Below are 24,086 nucleotides of genomic sequence, written 5' to 3' on the forward strand. Positions count from 1 at the left end.
CTACGTGTGATTCCACATTGGACCAATGCACGGGGTTGCTGTAAATCACAGGTCACCAAGTGGCGGGCCGCGGTCCAGATCCGGACCGAGAAGCCGTCCCATCCGGACCAGATGCTAAAAGAGACGGTTGTGACTTATACGTGACAGCACACTTTTTGAACGGCGCAGCTTTGGTCGTCTTTACTGATTGGCTTAAGGCACAGACCAATTGCAGACAGACGAGAGAAGTAGTGGCAAATGACAAATAAAAAGACAGTAGGAAGAAAAGAAAGATCGCGAGACAAAGACGAGTGAGACGGAGAAAGTGAGACAAAGAGACGGGTGAGAAAAATGAGAAACAAATGGCAAAAAGGGAAAAGTGGACAGCGGAAGTAGAGCATTTAATCCTCCAATGGACGGACTGGTTTCTGTTCATACTTCCTACTGCAGCACTAAACCAGCGCCTCATGAGCTCAGAACCCGTTGAAACGCCGTCTTGAGGCTCAATGAGCTCCTCCACATGAGGAGCAGAACCTGATGCATTAAGACCAGGTTTAACATCCTGGCAGGACAAACTAGAGATCAATTCTCCGAGTGGATATATATATATGTATATATATATATATATATATATATATATATAGGATGGCAAGACGAATCGATATAGAAAAAAGACACGACCAGCCTCTCGATCCTCATCCCTCACAATAACAAAGTCATCCGGCGGGCCGGAGTTTGACGTATGTGACATACAGGCTTCAGTCTCTTAAAGGACCGTGAGGACTGAGCCTTCTGTGCATTCTGTTGTAAATTTGTACCATCAAAGCAACTAGCAACTACAAGCAACTACACCAACTCTCTCGGTTCTGTCATTCGCTCACATGGCTTCTCCTACCATAGCTATGCCGATGACACCCAACTAAGTCTCTCCTTCCCTCACTCGGATCTCTGCCTGTCTGACTGACATCTCTCAGTGGATGTCCGCTCACCATCTGAAAATCAACCCCGACAAGACTGAACTACTTCTCTTTCCAGGAAAAGATTATCCTACACAGGACCTGACAGTTAACTTTGGCAACTCTGTGGCCCACTTTGACTCCTAGGAACCTCGGCGTGACACTCAACAGTCAACTCCCTCTGACTACCAACATCACCGCGACAACACGATCCTGTAGCTGTACAACATCAGGAGAACACGTCCCCTTCTCACTCAGAAGGCAGCGCAGGTACTGATTCAGGCTCTTGTCATCTCCCGCCTGGACTACTGCAACTCCCTCCTGGCTGGTCTCCCTGCCACCGCCATTCGACCTCTGCAGCTCATTCAGAATGCAGCAGCTCGACTGGTCTTCAACCTTCCTAAATTCTCCCACACTACTCCACTCCTCCGCTCTCTTCACTGGCTACCGGTGGCCGCCCGCATCCAGTTCAAAACATTGGTGCTGTTGTTTTTGTTTTCAATAAAAGCTCGGTAAGAGAATGATTTGTCTGATAAAACAGAGTCTTGATGAATGATCAAAGTTGCAAAAAGTCCATTTATTGCTTGCAAGCAGGAGGTCAAATACACAGGCACGTATCACAGTGCTCTGTGGAAATGGCTTCTCCGAGCAGTAAAAACGTTGAGTTTTTATACACATAGGAAGGCCATCCTCAGTGGCAGGTACGAGAAGTTGCAAACCAAGTCGAGATAAGAACCCAGGTTAAGATGAGGGTAGCACACACACACAAGATCCTCCTCAGTGGTCGGTGCAAATCATAATTAGTTGACATAAAGTAAAACGTGGATCCGGAACCTTCGTACCGAATAAGATATGAACCAAGGCCACGAACAGAAGTCCTTTGTTTTGAAGCTTCTATGAGATCGAGTCGACCGCTCTCCCTTCTCAGGACACAGCTGCAAACTAACATTTTGTAACATGCTGCTCTTTGCACGTCAGGGTCAAATACAGAACACTTGAGACACGCCTTTAGCACAAAACAATGTTATAATATATTTTACCATTACAGTGCTCACGTACCATGCTGTGAATGGATCGGGTCCAGCTTACATCCAGGACATGGTCAAACACTACATACCGACCCGCACTCTGCATCCGCAAAACTGCTGGTTCCTCTCGACTAGATCACGACTCTTTGCTGTCCTGCTCCTAAATGGTGGAACGAGCTCTCTGAAGACATCAGGACCACAGAGAGCCTTCTGAAAGCAGGTTTTGTTTTTTCTGTTGCTTGTCTCCATGTGAACTCCAAGCACAAGGGAAAATCATCTTATGCAGCATTTCTGTATAATATTGTATTGTTACAGAATATAGTTGAAAACAGAAAATAAAACATAAGCACACTGTTGAGTAAAGGTTTCATCAATGTATGTACCCGACTGAAGCTGCACACACAGGATGGAAAGGGGGGGGCAGCCGGGATGTATTTTTCTGGCGTCCTTGTGACAGGCGGAAATATAAGCACCTGCCGACCTCCTCTTCTACATATGTGTATATATATATATATGACTCAAGGGTCTTATTTCTCTCACACACACAAGATGAGAACAACAACAGACTCGCTGTTGCAGCCGATAATAATGTAGAAACATCTATTTTTTGAGTGGGCTTTAAATAGTTACATGTCAGTAACATCATTGGTAACATCATTTGTATCAGTTGTATTGGTGAGAAGAGGATCTTATGACACAACTTGCTCTTGTTCCCGCTACTCCGTGCCAAGAGATGCCGATGTATCCGCTGCTGGACGCTCAGATGTCACAGCAGCTTCTTCTCTTTAAGTCATCCTCCACAAATGATATAGTTTTTTATGTATATTATGAATATTGCGTATTCGCTTTGCAACCCTATTGAACACTGACATTAAAATAACCTTGTAACCTGCAGAAGGCTCCTGCTCTGTTACCATGGATACCTTTGGGTAACCAAGATAAGGACGTCTGTAGCATGAGGACTTCTCATACGCAATAGATTATTTTAGAAAGACCAACCTCTTTTGAAATTTCAATATATTTGTGCAACATATTTCTTTGGAAAAAGTAAGTAGCACTGATCGCTGTTCATATTTATTATAATCTGCGCTTGTTTGAGTAGCATACACGCATACATATTTCTACAGGATGAATAAATATGACCAATAACAGGTGAAGCAGGTGAAAGGGGGGGGGGGGGGGGGTCGGCCCCAAGACGTCTCCGTCCAGCCCTGCAGCGAGCCGCGGGCCAGTACGCCGCATCCCGCATGCAGCTTTCCCGGAGCAGCCGGATAACCGCGGTCAAAGGAAGATGCCGCGCTCAGGATATTGCGCTAAAAGCCGCTGGAGCGCATCAACCTGCGCTGATCCTGGAACAGCTGTTAGCAGCTCGGGGGCCGCAGGGATGCGATAAAAAAAAACGCACCTCTTCAACATCTGCCTCAGAATATTCCCAAACAAAGGGGGCAGGCGGCAGGGAAGCGGAGGAGAGGAGAGGAGGAGAGGAGGGAAGGCGGCAGGAGGACGCCTACATCCCTGGATGGCTGCACCGTCGCCTTGATTGACCGCCCGCTGAAGGAAGGAGAAGCCAACCCCCCCGCTGCGAGCCTGCGTATATAAAGCCCAGCAGCGGCCGCCCTTCAGCAGGGTGTCTGTCACCAGATCGTCATCATCATCCTTCATCAGCCTCTTTCCGACCTGACTTTGGACTAATCACTGCTCCGTGTCAGCAGGACAGCGCACAGCGGCAGCAGCCATGTCTCACGGATGGGGATACGGACCAGGCAATGGTGAGGATGTGTCTGCACGTACCGGGTTTTACACTTAACAGGTTGAAAGCCTCCACTGCGCGCTGCAGGCGGTGCGTTGGTATTCCTCAGAAACAGTGCAATCAGTAACAAGTGGCATATATACACAGTGTTCCCTTCAGGAATCCGGTTCGTTGTGGATGAACAATTTCATTTTAAAACGACTGCACAGTGAGCATTGTTCCCAGCTAATATGTAGGCGATGAAATTCAACTTTTAAAAAGTGCCAGTGAGTTTGAAGTACCCAAGCATCACCTGGACAGGCTGCAAAAGAAACATTAAGGCCGAAATAAATTCAGTTTTTGATCAATTTAATGAAAATATTTTATTTGGTGGCTTCGTTGGCTCTTTGCCTCTTCCTACGCAATGACATTTATTGATATTATGCGTGTTTATTGTTTATTTTGTATTGGTTGAATTATGCAAATTATTAAAGTACTATTTTTTAAACCTGAATATGTCTTAAAAAAGAAAGAATATATGTATAGTATAAAAAAGAATATGAAAAAGCGCTTGCAACATATACTTATTTCCCATCTAATGTTGGAATATGTGTTTGCAGGACCTGACACATGGGGAGAAGATTTTCCTATAGCTAATGGGCCTAGACAGTCTCCCATCAACATCGTCCCTAAGGACGCCAAATATGACTCCACTCTAAAGCCTCTGAAAATCAAGTATGACCCCTCCAACGCCAAGGGCATCCTCAACAACGGACACTCCTTCCAGGTGGACTACGTGGACGACAGCGACAGCTCCAGTAAGCACAGCTCCTGGATGTACCTCATTTCCACATTTACTTGTTTCATTCAACTTGTTTTTTGCTTTAAACAAAATGAAGTAAAACACTGAATTGAGCAGGTAGGTAGTATTAAGAATGAATATGAAGCAAACAAGATTTAAACACAAGTCACAAGATTTTTAGTTATTCCCCTCTCGAAGGAAAAGCACAGACTGCATTCGTGGATGGACGGGTAAACCACACTAAATGAAAATGCTATTGGCTCATCCAGCCCATTAGTATTACAATATTACAGCACTAAACTTTATCAGTCTGTCTGGTTTGTACCTCCACCCCTGCTGTGTGTACTTTGGTAGATAAGAGCGTATTTAGAGGCCAACAGGACATCTGCACCACCTCACCCTGCTCTGTTTATCCAACATGCATCCAGCAGGGCTTATCAATATTAATTTATGTTACCTCCTCTTTTTCCCTTTTCCACTTAATTTGAATATTTGTACAAAAAGTTGAAGTTTTATTCATCAAAGCCAATTCTGTGTGCAACCAGTTTCCCTGGGTTTGATGTCTTGTTGCATAAGTATTACTTCCTGATGAAGCTCCTCCCGTCCCACACCACAAAAACAAACGTTATTGAACTCAAATAGAAAAGTAAAAACATACGCATGCAATATCGTGAGGTAGAACTTACACTAAATCTAAAAAAAATCTGCACTATCGTTTTAAAAACGTGCAGGTTACTGAGGAGCATAGATTTAAAACTCACCATGTTTGTACTAAATGTGTCCTTTCCCAACTGTGTCTCTAATGATTTGGTTGTCATGCTCTACCAGCCCTGACTGGAGGTCCTATCTCCGGCACCTACCGCTTGAAGCAGTTTCATTTCCACTGGGGAGCCAGCGATGACCGAGGCTCCGAGCACACTATCAACGGCATCAAGTTCCCCTGCGAGGTACTGAGGCTGCTGGATCTTCTGATACAACCAGCACATACAGTTCATGTTAGAGGATGAACGGCTTCGTCCTGTGGTGCTTCTATCCCACCTATTTAAGAGGTTTTGGTATAATATGTGTGAAACTAATACCTCTGGTTATAGTTTTTTCAGAATCACAGCCGACTTGGAGGAGGACAGATATATATATATATTTTTTATATGTACATTTTTATATATTTTTTTTATAAAGTTAAGGAACTTTATAAGGATCTCTAACATACAACAATAGGGTCTTACAGTATCAAGTAGGTAATTCATAGGTGGATTCCCAGTATCTTTAGTCCCAACATATTCAAAGTTTGAGGCGGGTTTTAATAGGATTTGTTTTTATATAAGGACACAGAATTGACAGAAAAACACTGAACTGAACTAATAATCTCACTATCTCCACAATCATTACTGTCGTTCTGCCACAATGGGGCATTTAAGAGCAGGGGAATTTTTTAATTACTGTTGAATGCAAGGAAGCGCTGCCCTGAAGCACCCTCTGCTTTATTCTCTAATTGAGTCCAAATGGACCATAATTTACTAAACACAGGTAATGCTGTATTGAAGAAGACCTTAAAGTATAGATTGACACCATAAACTAATGTTTACAATGTTTGCAGAGGGAATAAATCAAGAGAGAATTAGCGTCCTTTTCTCAAAGACTTCTATGCAATCAGAGGAATCGCCCCCTGGTGGTCAGTAGAGAGAGTGCCAGTTTTAGACATTAGTTTCCGTTTTCAGAACCGGAGGTTGCTGAAACATCTCTGTTTCCTTTTAGCTTCACCTGGTCCACTGGAACACCAAGTACCCGAGCTTTGGAGATGCAGCCAGCCAGCCCGATGGACTGGCTGTGCTTGGGGTCTTCCTCAAGGTTAGTGATCAGTGAGTCTTGACTGGCAAACCATGCGACTGTGGCTGCACTCTATGTAGTGGTGGAAATGTGCTATTTATGCCCTTTGAGATACATGGTAAGTAATTTGAGAATTCAAATTACAAATATGTGTGTGTTTTGTGCTCCAGATTGGTGCTGCCAACCCCAGGCTTCAGAAGGTTCTGGATGCCTTGGATGCCATTAATACGAAGGTAAGAACAAATCTGACGTTACGGTCAATGCAGAGCAATTCATATATTTTGGAGACTAACAAAGGATCGGGATTAACCAGGAGTAACAATGGCCTCCTTCTCTCACTTCTTCTTTTCTATCCTTTGCTCCTTGACATCTGCAGGGAAAGCAGACCACCTTTTCTAACTTTGACTCAAAGACTCTTCTTCCTGGTTCTCTGGATTATTGGACCTATGATGGATCTCTGACCACGCCTCCCCTGTTGGAGAGCGTCACCTGGATCGTCCTCAGGGAGCCAATCAGTGTCAGCCCTGCACAAGTACTGAACTTTTCTTCATACTCTCTCTCACCTTCATACAATCTAAATGAATTATTCCAGCTGTCAAGTTACATATTTTGAGTCGACTTACATTTACTTGCCTCTACTACAGTATTGCATAGGTAGCACAATGGCTTTTATCCATTCCTTATGATATTTGGGTGTGTATGTTCTCAGTGTAAGTTAATGCCACCCACTTGTGAGTCCGTATGGAGGACTATTGGATGAACCACAAAATAAATGGCTTACATACAAGCTACCATCAAACAAATGTACGAGGTCATTCGAAAATAAATACATGAGCGTGGATATTTGATTAAGATTAAGATATTTTTTATCTTTATTCATACCTAGAATAGAAATTATGTGGTTGCAGTAAATTGCAGTAAATAAAAACAGAGAGTAACGTAACTAAATAAGGTACATTAATATTAGAATTAGCAGGGCCATTTAAGTGCAATTTATGTATTTACTTGAAAGAATAGGAAATGAATAAATGGGCAAGAAAATACAAATTAAAGAAACAGCAATGAATGGGATGATAATCAAATATGGAAATTTACATTTTTCTGCTACATGTTTTTGCATTTTTATTTATTACTTTTTCAAATTCATCTACACATTTATTTGACAATTGACACCATCAGTGGCAGCTTTACCACACTCTTCATACCTCAACTCAATACTTTTATTTGATATCAACTAATGAGGCGTTTTTCACATGCTTTGAGGTGCCAGAATGGGGGTCCAAACATTGTAAAGGTCAACAGCGTTAGAGGTCGTATCATGCTTGTGAGCAGGGTGGGTCTGACCCTCCAGGGCCTGTTTCACTTAGATTGTCCTGGCCGGCTGTATCTCAGAAACCATGACTAATACCCCACACGTCATGTAACATGACGATTGATTGCTGATTTGCTTTAGTTTTTTGTCGTCTCACGACCAGTTCTCTTTGTTTGAAGTTATCTTGGTTGCTAGTTTGCTCAAGCTCTTTCAGTCTTTTAGTGCCAGTTTGTGTTCTAGATTCTACTATTAAGTTAACTGCCAGTGTGCCCTCCTAACTCTGCTAGGTTTTGACCTGATCTAAGTCTGTTTTGCCTTGTTTTCTGAAGCAAATAAGACTTGTATCCTTAAACTCTCATTTTGTCAAAAGACCACATGGTGTTTGTTCACTGATTAGGGTGTCAAGCTATTGGTGCTTTGCATTTTGAGGAGTTTCTGTCGAGGCCAATCGACCTTTTGTCTCCTAAACGACGGGGGAGCGGCCAGCGCAGCCGCAGCCGACTTCCACTAACGAGGGAGTATTTAACTAGAAATCGTAGGAAGCGTTAGCTTCAGCGTTATCTTATCCTCGCAGGACGAAGACGAGCAGAACAAAGACAAGGGAGTCTTTCGTGGCAGTCTTCGGGGCGGCTGAATGCGGCGCCTTCTTCTGCTATTTTTAATAATGTGTTTGACCCCTTCACCCGTGCCTGTTCGAATCTCTTCCCGCAGATACTACAGGCCTCGGGCTAGATCTGCTCTCTATCGTAACCTCTCCTCTCTCTCCTATCCCACCCGCTCCTCACACGTCCAGCACCTCGTCACAGGAGGTCTCTGGAACTGCCAGTCAGCGACTCGCAAGGCTGACTTCATCTCCGGCTTTGCTATCCAGCAGTCACTTGACTTCCTCGCTCTGACCGAGACCTGGATCACACCCGAGAACACATCCACCCCAGCCGCTCTCTCCTCCGCCTTCTCCTTCAGCCACACTCCCAGGCCCACTGGTAGGGGTGGTGGCACAGGTCTACTCATTTCACCCAAATGGAGCTTTTCTCTCTACCCTCTACCACCAGCCACCCCATTGTCCTTTGAATTCCATGCTGTAACAATCACTCACCCGGTACAATTAACCATCATTGTCCTCTACCGTCCGCCAGGCTCCTTAGGTCATTTTTTGGAAGAATTGGACATTCTCCTGTCTAATTTCCCCGAAAATGGTCCTCCGGTCATCCTCCTGGGTGACTTCAACATCCAGACAGAGAAGTCATCTGACCTCGTACACCTACTTTCTTCCTTCGCTCTGTCACGCACTCCCTCTCCTCCTACTCACAAAGCCGGCAATCACCTTGACTACATCTTTACTAGAAACTGCTCTACCACTAACCTCTCTGTAACTCCACTTCATGTGTCTGATCACTTCTTCATCTCTTACTCCCTTCCACTCTCTATAACTAACAAACCTCCTTCATTGACTAACTCTATACCGGCTCGTCGCAATATTCGCTCCCTCTCTCCCTCCTCGCTGGCATCCTCTGTTCTATCAGCTCTCCCTTCAACTGACTCCTTCTCACTCTTGCATCCGAACGCTGCTGCAGAGACTCTCCTCTCATCTCTTTCCTCCTCTCTAGACTCTCTCTGCCCTCTTACGACACGACGGACTGGCAAATCCCCTCCGGCTCCGTGGCTGTCTCAACCGGTCCGTGCCATGAGAGCCACCATGCGAGCGTCGGAAAGGAGATGGCGTAAATATAAACGACCTGACGACCTGCTTGAATTTCAATCTCTCCTCTCCTCGTTCTCTGCCTCTATCTCTGCTGCCAAAAGCTCTTTCTACCAGTCCAAAATCGAATCCTCATTCTCTAACCCCAAAAAACTCTTCTCGATCTTCTCCAATCTCCTCGAACCCCCTACCCCTCCTCCCCCCTCCACCCTTCTTCCGGGAGACTTTGTCAACTACTTCACCAAGAAAATAGCTGACATACGCTCCTCCTTCTCAAACCCACCACCTACTTCTCGCGTCCCACCGACCTCACCTCTTTCGCCCTCACTTCCCTCTTTCACCGCCCTCTCTCCTAACCAAATTCTTACCCTAGTAACCTCTGCCCGTCCGACCACCTGCCCTCTTGACCCCATTCCATCACATCTTCTACAATCTATCGCACCTGACCTTCTTCCGTTCCTTACCTTTCTCATCAACAACGCTCTGTTATCTGGCTGTTTTCCCAATTCTCTGAAGGAGGCAAGAGTCAACCCTCTCCTGAAGAAACCCACCCTCAACCCTTCTGAAGAAAACAACTACAGACCGGTCTCTCTTCTTCCCTTCTTGTCCAAAACCCTTGAACGTGCTATCTTTAATCAACTCTCCTCTTATCTCCACTGTAACAACCTCCTTGACCCCCACCAGTCAGGTTTCAAGGCAGGCCACTCTACAGAGACTGCTCTCCTTGCTGTCTCTGAGCAACTCCACACTGCTAGAGCTGCCTCTCTCTCCTCTGTCCTCATCCTTCTGGACCTCTCTGCTGCATTTGACACGGTCAACCACCAGATCCTTATTTCCTCCCTTCAAGAACTTGGTGTCACAGGCTCTGCTCTCTCCCTTCTCTCGTCCTACCTCGATGGCCGCACCTACCGGGTAACCTGGCGAGGATCTGTGTCGGAACCGTGTCCTCTTACTACTGGAGTTCCTCAGGGTTCCGTGCTGGGTCCCCTCCTGTTTTCGCTTTACACCAACTCTCTTGGCGCTGTCATTCGCTCGCATGGCTTCTCTTACCACAGCTATGCCGATGACACCCAACTAATTCTCTCCTTCCCTCGCTCGGACACCCAGGTGGCGGCTCGGATCTCTGCCTGTCTAACTGACATCTCTCAGTGGATGTCCGCCCACCATCTGAAAATCAACCCCGACAAGACTGAACTACTTCTCTTTCCCGGAAAAGATTCGCTTACCCAGGACCTGACAGTCAACTTTGGAAACTCTGTGCTAACGCCCACTTCGACTGCTAAGAACCTCGGCGTCACACTCGACAACCAACTCTCCCTGACTCCCAACATCACTGCGACAACGCGATCCTGTAGATACACGCTCTACAACATCAGGAGAATACGTCCCCTTCTCACTCAGAAGGCAGCGCAGGTACTGATTCAGGCTCTTGTCATCTCCCGCCTGGACTACTGCAACTCCCTCCTGGCAGGTCTCCCTGCCACCGCCATTCGACCTCTGCAGCTCATTCAGAATGCAGCAGCTCGACTGGTCTTCAACCTTCCGAAATTCTCCCACACTACTCCACTCCTCCGCTCTCTTCACTGGCTACCGGTGGCCGCCCGCATCCAGTTCAAAACACTGGTGCTCACGTACCATGCTGTGAATGGATCGGGTCCAGCTTACATCCAGGACATGGTCAAACCCTACATCCCACCCCGCACTCTCCGCTCTGCATCTGCAAAACTACTCGTCCCTCCCTCACTGAGAGCAAAACACTCGACTAGGTCTCGACTCTTCGCTGTCCTTGCGCCGAAATGGTGGAACGCGCTCTCTGAAGACATCAGGACCGCAGAGAGCCTTCACATCTTCCGCCGCAAACTAAAGACACACCTCTTCAGACTCTACCTCGACTAAAGACTAACAAATTGCAGCACTTAAATTGTACTTGTGACGTCACTCATCTATAGCAAATTGTAAATTCGCTTATTTGAGGAAATTGCACTTTCTTGTTTCTTGTTCTCCTGAGTTTGTACCCTATGGTTGAATGCACTTATTGTACGTCGCTTTGGATAAAAGCGTCAGCTAAATGACATGTAATGTAATGTAATAATGTAATGTAATGTAACATGGAACCTAAAGGTCACCTCCCTAATGGTAGATGTTGGAATATGAGATGTGCTTATGTAGAGAAGTAGAAACAGGGGAGGGACAGTAAACCTGCGGAGAGACAATTAACCCAGACTCACCAACCACCTAAAGTCACTCCTCAGGGAGCCATTTGGCGGCTCCCTGAGGAGTGGTTGTCTACACAACACTGCTGCTTGTGGCTTCATACAAACACAGACATGTTTTTTCACTTCCACCATTTCCCCTAACGTGTGCACGTTTACTCAGTAGTTGTGTGATTTGGCTTGATTAGTAGATGAAAGTGAAGGCTGTATCGTTTCCTTATATGTCTTAATGCTACTATTTCCAACGTGGGAATGATGTCAGCGTCAGCAGAGCTGTCTTTGGCACCGCCGTGTGCACATGGAAGATAACAGCCACAGTGGGAGGTTGAGAGGCTGGCTGCCCTGTATTAACACCGGACTAAAGATTATTGCATCACATTCCACATGTCTAATTCAGAGGGGGCCACATCATGCTCGTTTTCAGGTCTACATTTGTATTGCAGGTTTCTACTATTACATGCTTACATGCTTTAATGTTCAAATAAGACACAATTGTGTTTGTCCAACACACCTGTATTCACCTGTCTGAAGCGCTCTGCCTCAGTGCCTTTCTCTCTAAGACCCCCTTCACAAAAGCACCGTGCTTTTAAAGGCTGGCGAGAAAAATATGGTGCACCATTGCCAAAGTAGTTCTCAAAAAGGTTTGTTTGCACCCCGATTTCCTAATAGATCAGTCCTGTGCAGCAGAGGAGCAAACACCACTGTTTTGCAGACCTGTTTTGTCCTACGTACATCAAAGTGAAGCATAATAACTGAGGATATAATGGATCATGGGAATGTTTCATCATGCGTGTTCCATGTGACCATTTTATCACATGAATTATTCTGGACACAGAATATATGTGTTTCTCATTAAATAGCATGTGTTATTTATTTTGGTACTACCTACATATTTGCGAATTCTTGTCTTAACGTGTTATATAATCATCCGGCCCTCCTGTGCTCTCAGTGACGATGACGTTATAGCTTTTAGAATCAACGCGGATTAGACGTCAAGAGGAGTTCATCCATCGAACATGTTTACGTGAATCATCTTTCTCCTTGTCTCTCCTTCCTCATTAGATGGCCAAGTTCCGCAGCCTTCTCTTCTCTGGAGATGGAGATGCTCCGCGCTGCATGGTGGACAACTACCGGCCCTGTCAGGCTCTGAAGGGCCGCCAGGTCCGCGCCTCCTTCAAATAAACCCCTGCCTCATGTATCTCCATATGCAGTGTACCCGTAGTTTATATTACTTACCAGCACTGTTAATATTTACCTGAAGAGTACAGGCCTTTTTTGCTTTTATGTGTTATTGTTATTGACATAGACTAACTGGATGTGTCTTGAATTAACTTACGTTGAGGCATTTCTAAGCTTTGACACTGGATATAGGTCATATTTGTATCCAGATTTCATTTAAATTGTTATGCAACCCATCTCTCTTGCCACTATAACTAATGACCTAAGCTTTTCTTTATTTATAGTGTCGGTCGATAGATAATAAGACAGTTGGCTTTATGAGAGACAAATCTACCCCAAATAGTTATAAAATGTTCTAAGAGTTATGTGTGTGTCATTGAAGGGAACTTCCATGGATACAATAATCCAAATCAACAGGTAAATCCTTTTTTCTTAGCATTAATGCACTTAATATAAAAAGAAAGAAAGAATTCTTAGGCAACTCTATATTGTTGGATGATGCTCACTATTTAGTACAGTTATCGGCAAAAGGCCACGTGGCCTATAAGACTTGGATGTAGGCCTAAATGTTCTGCAGGGATATTTACTAATAATATAGATTCATATTTACTCTGTTTTTAATCAGTGTGCTTTGCCTTGCTTGAAATGCCTTCATCAACTCCCTGAAGTTGATTTGCTGCTACGTATTACATTGTGTTGTGAATTGTGCCGCCAACAGATTGTTTAAGCTAAAGTTTCAATTGATGCCTCATTTGGTCAGAGATTTGTTTGATACGTAACCTTTCATGTTGACTCAGTCGTGCACTGACACCATTATAAACTGGCAGGTGCATGTACACAAGAAGGCTTTTCGACTTATGATCAACTAATGATGCTTTGGAATGTTCCAGTATGTTGCATGTCCACACTCATACATGTTTCTGGGGCTTCCAGAGGGAAGTTTAGCTATTTTATGTTGTTGTTGTTGAACTTCACTGATAGATCTACATTTCTGTGGTCATGGCTCACCTCAATCTATCCATGGCTCAGATAATTAAACAAGAAACTATAACAACTGAACTACCTATCACCACAGTGCATTAAATATTGCCTTCAAGACAAACATGCAAGTTGTAAAGAAATAACTGAAATTATCAATTTGTGCCAATATATTAACACACGCTGCAGTATCAACATAGGTAATAGACTTTGACATTCATTTCCAACAGTGTCAGCAATGTCTAAACTCATCAATCATCATTCCATCTGACTGAAGTGTGATCAGTGGCAGATATTCGACAGAGACCAGCGAAATGTCACATTTTTTTAGCTTTTATATCAATGTTATGAAACAATCAGCTTTCAGAGTGGGGTAATGGTGCGATAGAAGCTTTTAAAGTGTTTTTAATCTGTTGTGATCAGAAATGATTTTATCAATAAATATTCCTAACTTTCAGCCTGAGTGTTTTTTTCCTTACAGCTCTTTGAGGTCTCAAAACAGTTTGGATATCTCAAAGGGCAACTTCTGCTTCTGAGAAGCGAAGACAATGTGAAGGCTTGAAACTGTATTTTTCTAGTGGTCAGCCGGTGACTCTTTTGGTTGCCAAAATAATTTGGATTGGATGTGTATGAGAATTTGGGCCCTATTGTCACTTGATGTATTTATCATTATTTTCAAGTCTTCACAATATATATGTTTATGTAGGTGTGAAATACCCAAAATGAAATGATGAAATTTCAGAGAGTGTAATTCGAAAGGCAATCAATTGCGGTATGGTATTGTGGCTTCTAACAGCAGAACAAAGGCACATTTTTCCTTCGCCCCTGCCGGAGTTGAAGTCAAAAGTATCAACAGCCTCAAGTTTAAAAATTATAAAGAATTTAATGAGTAACAGAAGCAATACAATTACAAAGTGAAATACAGTATCTTAAGGCCAGCTCTTCCAATCTTCCACATGACTCCCTCCTGGCTCCATCTGACAGCCGAATCCCAAATCCCTCATTGACTTGACCGAGGCCTGTTTACTCACTTAATACTACATTCAATGATCCCACCTTTGGCTTAAAGCTTCTTCATGTAAACATAACATAGCATGCATAATCATCTGATAGCTGGTACATTTTAATAAAAACACATCTTAAATCATCATATTTTAACCATTATGTTTAACTCAGTTGTTATGGTCCAAAATCTAAATATTTGCCTTGCAGGGCTGTCCTACATCCTTTGGCTCATTCACTACCTGACAGGAGATAAAAACTTCCATAAAACCCTCTTTGGGGAGAAAATGTGGAAGAAATCCATCCAGGAAGGTTTAAGCGTCCTTCCCCTAGGTTTTAACTTTACATGGCAGGATGTTGTGTACAGTAATTAATTACTTAAATGCGGTAGTTTAATTCCCTGAATGTGGATGCGATGCGGCTTGAAGCCCAAGACCTATTTCCTTGCGGAACAATAAAGTTATCTCATCTTTTCCTTATATATTTTGCACAACAGGGTTGCACAATGATGTGTGGCGGGGGGAGTAGGAGTTAATAAAGGAGTCTCACAGCCAGAGGAAAAAGCTGTTCTGAGGTCTAGTGGTTTATTAGGTGATATGTCTGCCCATTAGATGGGTTCCTATGATGTTCTTGGACGTTTTTTTCACCCGCTCTAGTGCCCTCTTGTCATAAAGAAGGGTATGCTCTAGGAGGGGGATACCCCCTTGTGTCCTTTCTGATTGCAAAAATCCAAGACGGTGACTTCTAAAATGCCAAACTCAAGGCATGAAAACCATGTCACTGTGGTGGCAGGTGTGGTTAGCTCAGCTGCAGGGGAGCAGTTGAAGTGTAAAACGAGCACAGCTCATCGATATCCTGACTGATTGCCTGTGTCTGTGTCTGCAAGTGTAATGTAGTTTGATTCCTTACAGCCAGATCAACATTTTCCATTTTCTTAATACTATACATACTAATTCTATACACTATATAATACCAATTCCTAATACTACTACAGCCTCAGATGTATTTTGTAATATAGTAGACACATGTTAACTATGTTAAGATGCCATTATGAGCAAGTATAGTATGTTGATGGAAACATGTCACATTGATTGAACTCCATTAATACATTATATACCTTTTAAAGAGGCCCAAAGACCAAAACTGAATGCTGTTTCAACTTAATCACATCCTTTGAGCGGAGGAATGTATCGGGTTTTATGAGATGGCTAATGAGGAAAGATTGTTGCATTTTTTAATTATGATTAAGGCTTTATTATAATTCATTTGTAAAACAGTAATGCCACATTTTTAAGGGGGTTGAGTGATATTGGCTAGCAATGGTCTTATGTAACAATGCTTGTCTGTTTGTTTGTGACTCCTTTGTGCAAGTCCTCATCATCAAAAACCATTAGCCGGACGGCCTTGGCCGTTGGCCATTTTCTAACAATCTTTTTCAGTGTCTCAGCCGCAGGGATAGATGGGAGGGAGAGTGTCAAAGAAAAAAATCACAAAGAAAGAAACACAGTAAGTAAAAATCAGACAATATTTAGTTTCTCAAATAAGTGACAGATAATTCTGAAAGATTTCCTCCTGTTGGAGGATAACACGTCCCTGTTACAAAGGGTTTATTTAAACCCAAAACATAATCTTTTCTTAAACCCATCAAATCTGTTGCCAAAACCCAAAGAGATTTGTGCCAACATGTGACTGGCTTCGGTAAGAGTTTGACAGATGTTTCATCCAGTAACCTTCCAAATATACTTTCTTTTACAAACAACTTCCAATGATATCTTACCATATGGTTCTGTATTAACAAATCATCTTGCCCATGTATGATGAAGACTGTTAGGCAACTATAAAAATAAGGAATCAGGAATAATCTAACTTGCGTTACTGTCTTTTCAACGGTCCAGACTTTCTGGTCCGGTTCTGTATGATCAATCTAGAAAGGATATTAATAAGGACAGATGACCAAGAATTGGCAGTAGCACCATAGAACTACAAAGAATAGCCAACAATGCAATGTCCACTTCAAAGGCAAACTGGAGACATTCACTTTGTGTGGGTATCAGGACATGACAGGGAGGTTTTGGCTTCACAGACCAGCCCACTGTTGTAGAGGCAGATAAAGGGAGGAGAGAGCAATTGAAAATGGTTTGGAGTTTTGAACATGATGATGTGGTGGTTGTGATTGTAAGCTTGTTTCTTTGTTAATGTGCTGCTCTATCAGATCTGCCCCGCTACGATGGAGGGATGCATGACTAATCGTCTGTGTTAACTCCAAATATTATGTAATGAAAGGATTCCCTCACCAGTGTTCCCTCTCTGGCCCTACATGCACCCCTCCCCTCCGCCATGTTCATCAACACACAATGCCACTCTCTCCACGGCTGAGTAACAACAGTAACCATGACAACCGCATGTTCATATCATAAAATATAGATGGGGGGTGTGTGGAAACAGCTTTCCGTTGGGACAATTTGGGGCTGACGTGAGCTCTGTGTTTATCAAACAGCCATTTGCCCTCGCGGGACACCTTGATTATCCTGCTGGGGTTCATGGCCTCAAACATATTTCTATGTGTGAACCAGTGCAGTCAGGTTTCCTGGAGTGCATAATGTACACAAAAGTGTATCTCTCCCGATGGAGGGCAAGAGCAATTTAAGGGACACTGGAAGATACAATTAGCTAAGTTAGGATAACGATAATGATTCTAAATGTATAATCACTATCGAACCCCTTGGCTGCATACAGTGCAACAGCTATGTGGGGGATGGTCATATGATGTCTTGTGGGGGGTGTTTGTGGGTTGACCGGAAGTCCTAGTTTACTGGGCACAGCACCAGCACCAATAGATGTGTCCCGGTGTCCGAAGAAGGTCAAGATAATTTCCGTGTTGAACACGGTTTAGCTCTTAGATTCACATAGAACAGCGAAGCAGTTACGTCAATTCATTCAAAGTGGGGAAGAAAGACGTTTCTGACGTTTCTGAACTCATGCATAGAGCTTTGTGGAGGCGGCACAGTGGGATGGTGGTTAGAACTATCAGCTCACAGCAAGAAGGTCCTGGGTTTGATTCCAACCAGAGGTCTCTTTATGTAGTGTGTAGGTGTGGAATCTCTCCAGGTAGTCATCTGTTATTTGCAGGAAAAGCAGTCTATTCTTTCTCCATGGACAGAGCTGAGGGCAATGAAGCTTTATTGATCATGATGAAGGGTATACAAGGTTAATCTTGTACCTTGTATGAGGACACGTCTGCAGTGCACCACCTCAATGATTTTTCCATTTTGTAATACTGTTCTGCATTATTTGGACCATCATTTATTTACAATGAAAATATTTCAGTGTTTCATTGACTTCCTGAAATGCCGTAGACATCAAATTCCTGGGAACCCATGGAACAAAGGATCTGTCTTTAGCCCTCGACACCTCCCACCTGGTGAAAAAGCCCCTACAGAGGCTCTTCTTCTTGAAGATACTCCAGGAAACCAAACTCCCCTCTCAGCTCCTTGTTAACTTCTACAGGAGCACTATGGAGTTATTTCTCTACCACTGCCCCCTTGTGGTTCACTAGAGACACAGCGGAGAGACCTGGCCCAGGTAGTCCAAACAGCCCAGAGGGTCAAAGCTCCTGCACTTTCAAAAACAAATGTTTACATTACATTACATGTCATTTAGCTGACGCTTTTATCCAAAGCGATGTACAATAAGTGCATTCAACCATAGGGTACAAACTCAGGAGAACAAGAAACAAGAAAGTGCAATTTCCTCAAATAAGCCAATTTACAATTTGCTATAGATGAGTGACGTTACAAGTACAATTTAAGTGCTACAATTTGTTAGTCTTTAGTCGAGGTAGAGTAGAGTCTTTACACAAATGGGAAATTACACTGCACTGTTTGTATACATTGTATTGAGTTGTCACAATACCAAAATGATACCAAATCAGGGAAACAGGAAACAGGAAACATTTATTAGCCAAAATATGTCAAACATACAAGGAATTTGTCTTGGCGGTTAGTGCGCGACAGTAGACAGACAAGACAACAGTGCACAAGTAATAAAATAAAGTGGAATGAAATGCTAATGCAATGGGTTAGTAGAATAAGGCTAAGGCTATGGGTTAGTATAAAACAAGGGAATAAAGTTAAACAATTTTAAATATTAAAAAGTTAAAAAGAAAAAAATTAAGCATAAAGTGCACTAACGAACAAGTAACAGACAAGAGACAAAGTGACAAGTGACAAAGTGATGAACCAGTGGGGGACCGGGCTCTGTTGATGAGCCCGACTGCCGACGGGAAGAAACTGTTCGTGTGGCGGGAGGTCTTAGTCCTGATGGACCTCAGCCTCCTCCCAGATGGAAGGGGCACAAACAGTTTTTGTCCGGGGTGGGAGGGGTCAGTCGCGATCTTTTTAGCTCGCTTCAGAGACCTGGAAGCGAACAAGTCCTGCAGGGACGGCAGATTGCAGCCGATCACCCTCTCTGCAGAGCGGATGACCCGCTGAAGCCTGCCCTTGTCCTTGGCTGTGGCTGCAGCGTACCAGACGGTGATGGAGGAGCAGAGGATGGACTCGATAATGGCCGTGTAGAAGTGGACCATCATCGTCTTTAGCAGGTTGAGTTTCTTCAGCTGCCTCAGGAAGAACAACCTCTGCTGAGCCTTCTTGGTGATGGAGCTGATGTTCAGCTCCCACTTGAGGTCCTGGGTGATGATGGAGCCCAGGAAACGGAAGGAATCCACAATAGTGACGGGGGAGTCACACAGGGTGATGGGGGAGGGTGGGGCTCTGTTCCGCCGGAAATCCACAACCATCTCCACTGTCTTTAGAGTGTTGAGCTCCAGGTTGTTCTGGCTGCACCACGACACCAGATGGTCAGACTCCCACCTGTAGGCGGACTCGTCCCCACCAGAGATTAGTCCAATGAGGGTGGTGTCATCCGCAAACTTCAGGAGATTGACGGACTGGTGGCTGGAGGTGCAGCTGTTGGTGTACAGGGAGAAGAGCAGAGGGGAAAGAACGCAGCCTTGGGGGGAACCGGTGCTGATGGTCCGAGAGGCTGAGACATGTTTCCCCAGCTTCACGTGCTGCTTCCTGTCAGACAGGAAGTCTGTGATCCACTTGCAGGTGGAGTCGGGCACGTGCAGCTGATGTCAGCTTGATGCAATACCTGCCATAAATATCATAATACCCCAAACATCATAGCATTGGTTATACACGGCTCTGTACTTCCACATCACTTCTGGCATCCTTCTCCAACATGGGCAGTGGGGAGAGCTTGTTCACGTGAGACCACGTCTCCCAGCGCGTGTTGGCCAGCCCTGCGGTACACTTTCATAAATCCATTTCTTTGTTTTTTTGCCTATAAAATGAGAAAGCAACTTAACTCGTCAACGCAATTGAAAGTGTTTGTGCTAGAAATCCGTGTGTGAGGCAAGTGTATGCCATGGTAATATTAGAAGAAAAGTTTAATGTAAAATGTTTAATGAATTTAAACAATAATAATAATCTGGGGACAATAGGATTGTGTCTGCAACAATGGTTGACTACATGCTGATTCATTTTCATTCATCCATGTATACAACAATACTCATTTTGTTTGTGGTCGCAGATTTGTTGCTATTGTCACTAATATTTATTTTTTCCAGGTATTGTGCTGTTGCTTCGTTAAATCAGTTTAAGGAGGCGCAAAGTAAACGTGTTCACATCTACCGCTAGTTGTGTACATGCGAAAATATGCACTGTCTATTATTATTATTATTATTACTGTGTATGCTAGCTGTCTACACAAGAAGACCAGCAACATCAGCAAGGACCCAACCCATCCAGGTCACAGTCTGTTTGTCCCCCTGCCTTCAGATTTAGAAGCAAAGACGCACAAACAGCTTGAGGAACAGCTTCTTCCCCAGAGCTGTATCATTTCACACCCCCTCATTACATTACATTACATTACAGGTCATTTAGCAGACGCTTTTATCCAAAGCGACTTACATTACACTTTAAACCAATGGCTTTTTCACATTTTTGCCCGGGGAGCAATTAGGGGTTAGGTGTCTTGTCTTAACACTGGATGACAACAGTTTGAGTCACAAGGATTACAATCACCCACCTCGTATTGCTCAGGCAGATTCATTTGGCCTTTTCGACCACTTTTGTTAGCATTCATTTCCAACCCTTTTTTCGAAAAGCCCCCCCCACAAAAAAAAAGTTCATATCCAGGTAGCCAGCGACCATGGCTGTATTCGGCCCGTTAATGGCTGCCAAACCTAGGCCGAATCTGGCCTTATAGCAACAGGCCTTAACTGGTTGAGATATGGCGGCCGGGTTTATCAGCAACCAGCACTGAAGCACAGGTTCCGGCCCGTTGATTGCTGCAGATTCTGGGCCCAATTAGGCCTCTTAGAAATGGCCCTATTCAGGCTGAGACATGGCAGCTGGGTTTATCGGCAAACAGCACTGAGACCGGTTCTGGTCCATTGATGGCTGTCGTACCTGGGCCAAACCCTGGCATTATAGAATGGGGGTTTCAGCCTGAGACATGTTGAGAGAAAGAAAATTCATTGTCTGTTGGTTGCTAAGGGACATAGACGCAGATTTTTGTATTTGTGAGTGCAGTGTGCACTGTTCTCGGATCTAAGATGAGGGTGGATGGCAGCCTCGATGTTGCGGTCTCTTATTTTTTTAACCTTTTAGCAGTTTTTAGCTCTCAGCTCTCTGGTTGCATTCACCGGGGGATAACTATCGCTTTACAAGCTTTCAACTTAACTCAGAAGAGTATTCAGCCCACTAGCCCCAGTGCTCCCAGGCTCTGTCCACAGAGGTCACTCTGGCTGCCACATTGCTAGCCAGCACAAGCCCACCTGTTGACCCTGCCGGGATCTTTCCGTCGGGTTAGCAGACCTGGATTGGTCTCTGCTAGCCATCACTGCACCAGCTTGACCTCAATTCTCTGGGCCGGATGAAGGGAGAAGGGTGAGCCACAAAGTCGTTAGGCTAACAGGCTGGAAGCCCTACAAACTAATAGCCTGTTAGATCAGGACCTTGCGGCCCATCTCAATCTTGCCTTCTTATCAAAAAAACTGACAAACATTGTTGCTGCACAACTCAAAGCACACCTCATCTCCAAAGATCTGTTCCAGTCATTTCAACCTCACCTACACAATAAAAAGTATTAACATCAAAGCATCAACTGGGAGGGGCGTGTAATCATGAGTGACAACTTAACAAATAAGGCTGAAGACAGATTTGGACATCCCGGTTCATTAGCTCGTGAGCAAATTTACCGTTTCTGCAATTCAGAATTCTTTAAGACTAATTTTATTCTATTTTTTATCCTTTTAATGACTGTTTTCCTTTTTTCAATCAATGTTCTTAACTGTTTGTAAATGTCCTTGTTTTATGTTTGGATGTTTTTAATGTTTTTATGTGAAGCACTTTGAATTGCCTTCTTGTTGAAATGTTCTTTACAAATAAAAATGGCCTTGTCTTGCCTTGAGAGAAGAGTAAAGTGACACTGACTTAAAATGCTCTGCCAGTACTGCATCGGACTGCAGGTCAATGAGTTCAGCTGAACATCGCTGGGTGCATTATCCACACTACAGGTGAAGGGAGAGGAAATCATGTGCATTTCATCCTTGATCATTCTGAGATCTTCAAATCGCCTTGAAAACTCATCATGCAGTGCTCCTAGCACCTGCAAAGGTAATCAGCTGATCGTTTGACTTCTTTCAGGGTTTGCATGTGATTTTTTGCGGTGTGAGATTGTTGCTCTCCAGTTGGCGTGAAATAAACTGCAGCTTTCTCATGAAAGCCTTCACCAGGCACTTTAAAAAAAATCTATTTTAGATTTACCCTCACGGGCAACCATCAGAGGACATGACACAAAACATATTACATGGAGCATCCCCGCCCACACGTTCAGTGGTAATGTTGGGAAGGACATCAACTGGAAAGGGAAAAATGGAAAAAGCCTTTCAGGACATCAAAGATTTTCCTCCTGAGTAACTGTAATATTTAATGAAAACAATTTCAAGTCACGCGGAGGTCTGAGGTATTCTTCAAACTTACAAATTTGCATATTTTCCAGATATCTTTTTTTTACTTTAAGACTGCATGTCTGCTATGTTGCACTGAGGATTCATGAGATTTTGTATGATCTGCTTGTGTGATTACAGATGACGTGAGAAAGAATCACGTAACAAGTGCGGCGACACAGATGATGACATTCTTAAACAAGCAGTCCTTTTGCCATCTGGGTCACATCCTGACTAAGCCAAAGCTAGATTGTTGTGAGTAATGCTGGGTGGCAGAGTTGGCGAGTTACAACTTTAATATCAATCGTTGTGGCGGATGCCCACGGCACGTTTGGGCCAGAGGCTTCTCGCGGAGCCCGATGCAGATCTTCTCCAGAAGTCAAAGACTGGTCAAGTTCCTCTGTCCAAAATGCCTGTCAATCATCCAGTTGTCTAAGGCACCCCTCTCTGTGTCACAATGCCCAGTCTGCATTTCCACACCGAGTCTAGCAACAGAGGACCTTTCCACCACACTCACACATTGAGTGGGAACCCGGTCCGAGGGCTCGTGCTGTTGTGGTGTTGGAGTACTTGCCTCAGTTGATTCCACCTGGACAGGACGCCCTGCCTTCTTACACCAAGAAGGACCTCCGTAAAGCAGTTGGAGGATAGAACTCTCTCAGGGGTTCTAATATATAAGATCACTTAAGACCGAGGTTGTGCACGAAATGCACAATAAAGCTGGCCATTAAGCTCAGTTCAGGAGCCTCAGGTTGGCGAGATTTTTTTGGCTAGACCTTGATAGAGACGTAGGAGACTATGTCCGTCATTGTCAGTCATGTGTTGTTGTCCATTATCTGGATGCCAACTGTTCAACAACACCAAGACGAAATGCTCCATTCTGTCAACAGGACTTGTGTAGGATTGTCTCCCTCTCCCCAAGACAATATACACACTGCAGTCATTTTGTTCCTCCTCGGGGGCATTGCTAGTGCGGTTCACTGTTGTGAAAACCATGGATATTTATATTGAATATATGAATGTACATTCAAATATGATTTGCAGAATATGTTGAACCGATTCATTATGCAGCTGCTGGCCTTTCTGTGCCATGGTATGTCTATCAACTTTTTATCACCACGGCTGATTCGCCCTGATCCAAGGGAGATGCATCACATGACAAGACGAGATGAGAAGAGCAGCCGACTGCCATGTACTTCTTTCATTCCACTTATTGCTCATGGTTTTACCGTCTACATACTTCCAATCAGCAGTATAAATACCACTGTTTATCTAAATGAAGACAAAGTCAGAATACCAGTGCAAAATTTGTAGGATCAAGAAGTAAGCAATGTTGGTGCCACTTCGACTGATATAAAAGTTAGT

General features: G+C 44.0%; 1 protein-coding gene across 1 annotated transcript; it reads left to right on the plus strand.

Annotated features, from left to right (window-relative positions):
* The first annotated feature begins 2,913 nt into the window (after nucleotides 1-2,913).
* On the plus strand, nucleotides 2,914-14,159 carry cahz (carbonic anhydrase). Its single transcript, XM_040171512.2, has 7 exons — nucleotides 2,914-3,732; nucleotides 4,313-4,510; nucleotides 5,323-5,441; nucleotides 6,250-6,342; nucleotides 6,492-6,554; nucleotides 6,698-6,853; nucleotides 12,608-14,159. Exons 1-7 carry the CDS (start codon nucleotides 3,699-3,701, stop codon nucleotides 12,725-12,727), a joined length of 783 nt encoding a protein of 260 aa, XP_040027446.2. The 5' UTR covers nucleotides 2,914-3,698; the 3' UTR covers nucleotides 12,728-14,159.
* Nucleotides 14,160-24,086: the final 9,927 nt, after the last annotated feature.

The sequence above is a fragment of the Gasterosteus aculeatus genome, chromosome 3, assembly GCF_964276395.1.
Source record: "Gasterosteus aculeatus chromosome 3, fGasAcu3.hap1.1, whole genome shotgun sequence".
NCBI lineage: Eukaryota > Metazoa > Chordata > Actinopteri > Perciformes > Gasterosteidae > Gasterosteus > Gasterosteus aculeatus.

Excerpts from the sequence above, each read along its gene's own strand:
- cahz (XM_040171512.2), top strand. The coding sequence starts at position 3,699 with ATGTCTCACGGATGGGGATACGGACCAGGCAATG. Across the intron at positions 4,511-5,322 it reads GGACGACAGCGACAGCTCCA|CCCTGACTGGAGGTCCTATC; the intron begins GTAAGCACAGCT and ends ATGCTCTACCAG. Across the intron at positions 6,343-6,491 it reads TGCTTGGGGTCTTCCTCAAG|ATTGGTGCTGCCAACCCCAG; the intron begins GTTAGTGATCAG and ends TTTGTGCTCCAG.